The sequence below is a fragment of the Engraulis encrasicolus genome, unplaced genomic scaffold (genome assembly GCF_034702125.1).
Source record: "Engraulis encrasicolus isolate BLACKSEA-1 unplaced genomic scaffold, IST_EnEncr_1.0 scaffold_55_np1212, whole genome shotgun sequence".
Classification (NCBI taxonomy): domain Eukaryota; kingdom Metazoa; phylum Chordata; class Actinopteri; order Clupeiformes; family Engraulidae; genus Engraulis; species Engraulis encrasicolus.
This window is the reverse complement of record NW_026945873.1, coordinates 221,454-228,953: the sequence shown is the minus strand read 5'-3', so window position 1 is coordinate 228,953 and position 7,500 is coordinate 221,454. Positions and strand designations below refer to the sequence as shown.

At 43.0% G+C, this 7,500-nt stretch overlaps 1 protein-coding gene across 1 annotated transcript in view; it reads right to left on the bottom strand.

Moving 5' to 3' along the window:
• ifngr2 (interferon gamma receptor 2) overlaps positions 1-7,500 on the bottom strand; it is an 18,929-nt gene that overhangs the window by 440 nt on the left and 10,989 nt on the right. The window contains exons 7-8 of the mRNA XM_063193731.1: positions 3,375-3,519; positions 1,561-1,712 (exon numbers count right to left, since the gene is read on the bottom strand). Of these exons, the coding sequence (XP_063049801.1) occupies positions 1,561-1,712; positions 3,375-3,519 (297 nt within the window). The remainder of the gene's footprint in view (positions 1-1,560; positions 1,713-3,374; positions 3,520-7,500) is intronic.

The following is a 7,500-nucleotide window of genomic DNA, read 5'->3' as shown; positions in this document are numbered from 1 at the left end:
ACACACACACACACACACACACACACACACACACACGTTAGATACATTACACACACACACACACACACACACACACACACACACACACACACACACACACACACACACACACACACACACACACACACACACACTTTCCTAAGGTCTGCTCTGGATATGTCAACAATGAATCGACTTAAATAGATTAAAACATCAATCAGTTACAAAAAATGAATTGCAATGAATCACCAACTGGACTGGTGAGAGACCCGTTTGGGAGTGGGCATGATGAAGTGTGTGTGGAGAGAGGTGTGAAGAGTGGGAACATTTCAATCACCTTTGGAATAAAGAATATACATTTCATTACAATTTTTAGACTTAACTGTTTTTTTGTTTTGTTTTTTGGGGGGGGGGGTATCAATTAATCGTACTTCGTAATCGTAACTTTGGCAAAAGGCGGCAATAGATTGGAGCTCGCTGCAGCAAATTATTTGTAGCGCGAGAGAGACGTGCACTGTCCTACACGCAAAGCTAGGATGGACACGCAGGCAATGCCAGGCATCCCTGTCATTTGCTTACTCTCTTAAAACTTTTAATATGTTCCTGGCATTTTTAATAAATAAAAGTAACCTACAATCAAATGGCTACACATTCTGACAGAACCATCGACGGAAATCCCAAAATTGATGGTGATTTCCCCCCAGTAACAAACTGTTGTTAAAGTAGGCAGACACCATGCTATTCTGCATGGCTGTTCGGTTAACTTTGCCTGAAAAATTAAAACAAATTAAATGACAGCTTACCTCTGTTTTGTAAAAGGCATTGTATATAGCCTACTAACTTTGCACATTGAACAAGAAAGCATGGAGGACAGGCTGAAAGTAGTGACAAACTCGAAGCGGAGTAGTTCTAACTGCGAGAAAGGGCAAGCGCTCTGCTCAACTGTTGCAACGTTACAATAGAATGTCTGCTAAAAACTGTGGTGTCTCGCAGCGCATGTGCAGAATGCACATGCATAAATAACTCAAATAATGTGCGAGTCCCTTAATCTTATTTTATGCTGCTTTTATTGGAAAACTTTCCTAAAATATGATATTTCAAGAAGAGGTGAAAATGTAAGTCAAATTTTAATATGAACACCAAGGGTGGGGCAGCTCCGTCTGCCTGTCCCTGCGAGGTGAGGAGGCGGAGCTGTGCTCCGGAGGGCTCCGCCCCAATTTAAACCCTGCCTAGTCCATTTCACCTCCACACCTTTGCTGTTGCTTCTAGTCAGGCCAGGAGCAATATACATATCATTTCTGAGCTGCAGAGAAATTGGGATTCCACCCACTTTGTCCGGAACCAATCAATTTTGAGCAGCTCCAACGGCCCTGGGTAGAGGCGTGTTCAAGGCAGTGACGTGGTTTAAGCAGAGACGTTCTATTGGGACTAAGAAAATGTGAAAATGTTTGGATTAAGCTTCGGCACAGCCTTATCTGGCCGCGACCAGTATCAAACTGAGGGTGTGTGTGTGTGTGTGTGTGTGTGTGTGTGTGTGTGTGTGTGTGTGTGTGTGTGTGTGTGTGTGTGTGTGTGTGTTACCTCCAGTGCATCAGGTGTGTGTACAGGCTTCGTTAGCTCCTTGATGAGTGTGTAATATCTGCTGATGAAGCAGTAGCATCCCACGGTCAACGTCACCAACGCTAAAAACACACACACACACACCACGGCCAGAAACACCTGACGCTCCCACTCTATACACACACACACACACACACACACACACACACACACACACACACACACACACACACACACACACACACACACACACACACACACACACACACACACACACACACACACACACACACACAAACACAGAGGGGAAAACATAATTAAACAACTCGAGGAAAGGTTGAGTAAGTCAACTCATATTTGCAAACAACATATTGTATATTGTGATGTATTATGAGTTTGCAGTTGCATCCGCCGGGACTTGAACCCAGACCTCCTGGGGTACCAAACAGGAGCTTGGACCACAACACCAAAGAGCCAGGCATGTTGGCGAGGCAGTCAGAGCAGACCCACAACCCTAGTGATGGACACTTCATTACTGTGTGTGTGTGTGTGTGTGTGTGTGTGTGTGTGTGTGTGTGTGTGTGTGTGTGTGTGTGTGTGTGTGTGTGTGTGTATGTGTGTGTATGCGCGTGCGTGCCTGCGTGCCTGTCTACTTCCCACAGCGGGATTTAAAGAGGATGTGACTCCACTATCTGTCTACTTCACTCACGGAGCTAGCTACTAGCCACAACTGGCTAACCCTAATCCTACCTACTGTAAGTGCAAAATGAATGGGTGTCAATGGAGTTTTCTACTATTATAATTTTTGTGATTTTTTATATTTTTTTGCCCTGAAATAGTAATATTCAGTTTGAAGCTAGAAATAATAAGACTTTGTTTGAGTAGCGTTTCAATTATTTTGCGCCACTAGATTGTTATATACTGGGTCACAAAGCTCAATTTATGAGCGGTCAAACCCATAAACATTAGCGGCATGCTAGCGAGTACAGGTCGAAATCTTCTTCCCTGCTGTAAAACTAGACACCTGACAGATTTGACAATACAGCCTGAGCCTATCATTAAACACCAGCAATAATGCTTACCAAGAATATTTTGTTGATGAGATTTGTGACTGGAAATTGCAGTAGCAATGTATTTAGCATATGGGCTCCTTTTTGCATTCCATACATTTTCCCACACGAAAGACTTACCGACGCTCGCCAACTAGTGGACACTCAATAGGAACTGCAGTATGCATGCAAAGCTAACTGGCTACAATGGGAACCAATCAGACTGAATCTTCTCCCTGTATTCTGAGTTCTCTGCTACTTCCCACAGCGGGAATTAAATGTCCTCCAGGAACTCAAATCTCTAATCAACGTCATCTCAAATCGGTCACAGCAAGTATGTATACACATCAGTGTCTGCACTCATATGTAAGTTATGCAATTTAAGGAAACTAGTTTTAGTTTGCAATGTTTATATTGCACAATACAAACTGTTGCTGCCTGATTTTTTTTATGTTATGCTAACAAATCATGTGTGTGTGTGTGTGTGTGTGTGTGTGTGTGTGTGTGTGTGTGTGTGTGTGTGTGTGTGTGTGTGTGTGTGTGTACCTGACTGGGGTATGGTATAACACTGCTCAGTGCTGTGTGTGTGTGTGTGTGTGTGTGTGTGTGTGTGTGTGTGTGTGTGTGTGTGTGTGTGTGTGTGTGTGTGTGTACCTGACTGGGGTATGGTATAACACTGCTCTGCGCTCTGTGTGTGTGTGTGTGTGTGTGTGTGTGTGTGTGTGTGTGTGTGTGTGTGTGTGTGTGTGTGTGTGTGTGTGTGTGTGTGTGTGTGTGTGTGTGTACCTGACTGGGGTATGGTATAACACTGCTCAGCGCTGGGGGTCCCGTGGGGTTTGCTGAAGATCAGGAACTGCACCTGCATACACACACGTTCACCTGCCGACACGCTCTCCACGCGGTACGAAGCCTCGCACAGGTCACACTCCACCTGTGGACAACACACACACACACACACACACACACACACACACACACACACACACACACACACACACACACACACACACACAATCAATCAGATGTTATAATAACAAAGGGCAGGCTTCTAGCTAGGATGAAATTATAGCGTAGCGGTTGATGGAGCGAAGCGACCGAGAGGGGGGGTTGGTGTGGAAGGGAGGTTTCCCCCCCATCCGCTGTGCTGAGTTTTTGTCAATTTAAGGTAAAAATAGGCCATTCTAGGGGTATCTAAAAGGTAAATTATCAGTGTTGGGTTGCAGTAATGTAACTACTTTTTTTCTGATAAAATAGCGTAGGCCTACCAAGTTACATCTAAAAAGTTGGTAACGAAACACCGTTGTCTGTGAACGTTTGCGATTGGAGAGGTAAATATGACTCCCTCTCTCGGGTGCATAAGCGCAAATAGAGATCTATTCGGAGGAAGAGAGAGGTGAGTCGCGGTGTCCCCTCCTTCTCACAGTTGCACTAGTTTTGAAGACGTTGAGGAGCACTGGTGAACCGTGTGTGCATTTAATAATATGGCATATCAATGTCCGAGTGCTCCGATTCCGAGACAACAAGTGCAGTTTGACACATTTTCCGAGCTCGCGCTATTGTACAGCTTGCGTGTCCTAAAACCACTGGTGCCTGGTGAATTTCGCAGGCAATAGCCACAGAAGACACTCATTACTTTTTGCTACGCCTTATTAAATGTGGGTTTTTTTGCAGTTACGCCACGGCCCACATGTCAACCGACAAGCTTAGAAAAAAATGCCTCTCACAGAATGTCAATCTGCACATCTTCTCCCGCCTACTTTCTCCTCTCCTTTTGAATAGTGTCAACTCGAAATGTCAGCGTTTAAAGCCCATTGTCTCCAGATTTGTTTGTATGGTAACAAGTAAAGAGCTCAGCACTACTTTTAAAAAGTAACTTTTCCATCACTGATCACCACCAGATTCATTCAGCGTGGGACTGCCTGATTTCCTCTGCAAAGCTGGGCTGCATTTTCTCCTGAACCCTGAAGGATATGTTTGGCTCTCTGATTGATATTGTGTGTGTGTGTGTGTGTGTGTGTGTGTGTGTGTGTGTGTGTGTGTGTGTGTGTGTGTGTGTGTGTGTGTGTGTGTGTGTGTGTGTGTGTGTGTGTGTGTGTGTGTAGGACTGGGTACCGAAATTCGGTTCCTTAATGGAATCGAATGAAAGGCTAAGGTTCTACTTGGCATCGAAACGTGTCTTGGCTGTCGGTTCCACGTTTCGGTTCCTAGATGTTTATCACGTCAGTTATCATTTCGCATTTACGAACGTTAACGCAGTCAGAACAGCAGTCGCTTCTAGCAAAAAATCTGGCAACATTAATTGTGCTCACATTCGGGCTTGCAGAGACTGCTGGCAGGCTTCAACCCCCTTTTAAACAGCTGGTCAAATCATCTGTGGATACTACCATCAGCCCATCTTTAATTTGTGTAGGCTTACCGAGAAGAGAAGGCCTAGGCCTAGACTATTTCTAGCGTTTGTAGACAGCAAAGAATTCAAACTTTGTCTTCGACACAGCCACTGCGAGCCAAGAAACAGCAAGAGAAGATGTGCAAACAAAGCATTGCATCATTCTCACGCAGATGGTTACATCGGCGAATGAGGACAGTAAAAGTCGGCAACTCTGTTCGCTCCACCATGAATCATCAAACATTGTTGGGGACCTTTTCCCTTTAGTGATGGGCGCAGGCAATCTCTGACTTTTTGGATTACACCGTGAATCATTACAAAGTTTAAACTTCATGTCAATAAAACGGAAACTCACATCATAAGCATTAGGTGAGCTCAGTCACTTTTTGCCGCGAGAGACATTCTTTGTGTGTTATGGAAGGCATACATTTGCGCCACGGAAGGCAGATTTGCAACGTGGATTATTGAAATTGACGACTTGATTTCTTCTATGTAGATTTTTTTTTTTCGTTTGGTAGCCTATAATTGCGGACCATGCAAAGAACTCGAAACAGAGCACGCCCAGTGCTTCACTGCGTGTGCAACAAGCTTATTGCTTTATAAGTGTTTGCTAGAATAGCATGCCTGTCAGCTACAAAAAACGGCAACATTCCCTGATTTTAAGCCAGTTTTTAAGTTTCAACAGGCCAAGTCCTGACAGTCAACGGGACGGCAGTGACAGGTCAGACAGTACACCATGTTGTTCCATTTAACAGTCCGCGCGCGAGATCAAAATCCCCACACAGGGCATGGTTTAAAAGGAGCGTGTGCAGCGTAAAAAATGAAATAGGAGTTTACAGTCCGCGCACAAGGTCAAAATCCGTGTGCAGCGTAAAAATGAAACAGGAGTTTCTCCACGTTGTTTTGCCGCTCAAGTTGTCTGGGGCTGATGCAAAACTTCATGCTGGTTCAGTTTGTAATCAGGTTAATTTGCAAGATTGTCTGTGCGTTTACCATGAACATCGACTGTATGACTATGAACTGATGCTGCGATGCGACGGTCCGAAGCTCGAGAATGAGAGCTCGTATTTTCAAGGAACTTGAATGTTGGTGGTGGCCAATCTGGCATAAATGTACTGGCAGGTAGTGCAATAAGCAAGACCCTCTAGCTGGTGCAGAGACCTCTACGGCGCTGAGCTGCTAGAATAACTAGAGGCAGGCTCGTCAGGGTAGGCCTAACTGATAGCCATGAGATAATTTATGCTTTTATGCTTTTGACCCAGCGAACTATTTTTTTAGCTGGGAAATTTCGTCTTGCTGGCAAGGCTATACTACTGCCATAAGTGTAAATTCTCAAAACCATGTGAAAAGTTACAGCTGTTTTACAATTACATTGTAGCAGGGCGAATTGATATTGCAATGCACCTGGCTTTCTTCTCATGTCCCTCCCGTGTCGTGAAGGGGAGCGAATGGGATAGAGCAGAATCACTAGTGGAGCTAATGAAAAATATTTCATGTCACCTCTATTAGCTTTCTGACTCTTGTTCTATCTGCCAGTTCTGTTAAGCCCAGCACATTATTCTGATTTCTCATCTATAGCTTCCCATCGCTGGGGGAACATCTTTCACCAGAGAAAAAGGCGTGCAGCACGAAATGGATAAGGTTGGATTAACCCTTGTGTTGTGTTCATAAGCTGCATACACCTGTGGTGTTCGGGTCATTTTTGACCCGTGATAACAAAACTCAGCTATAAAATACATAAAAACACTAGTTATCATCAAATATTGTTTTTCATCTCATGGCTAACTTGGTATGTATTCATATCCATGGAAATATTACTTGATGTATTCATCTTTTTGACTTTAAATATCTTTTATCTTACATTATGCAAATCATTTTTGATGACCAAAACTATCAAAATCTGCATAAATTCACTATTAATACCTCCCAAAGTGATACAATTAGTGATTATGTTGTCCATGTATTACAGCTGATATGAGAGTACAACAACCCCCAAATTTACTTTAGTAGTTTTTCTCTAATATTAAAAATTATCATCAAGAGTGGCATTTGTGGTGTTCGGGTCCAAACCAACCCAAAGAGATTTATAGCAGGATAAAGACCAAATGTCAACTAAATTAGTTTTTCAGTGCATAAAATTAATGTTTAAATATGTTGACTTGGTGTTTTTCAATATTTATATGATTTTAGTGTGGTAAATATACAAAATAACAATTCTGTCAGAGTCACAGCTATTTCGCCTATCTAATGCAAAGATATAGGAAATGAACACCTCAATGAACATGAAAAAAGTCACACTATTCATCTGAATCCCCTATGCCATGAACATGGACCATTATGTCATTGCCACATCAACTTTATGGAAAGTATAAGACCAGTTCTACATGTTTGGGTGCCATTATGAATTTTTGATACGTTTTTTGGAAAAAATAATGTGCAAAAATGTATTTTGCAAACAAATGTGCAAAAAATCTCATTATATAATGCAGAAATGGATTCCCTGACCATGAAAACATATGAGTAGAC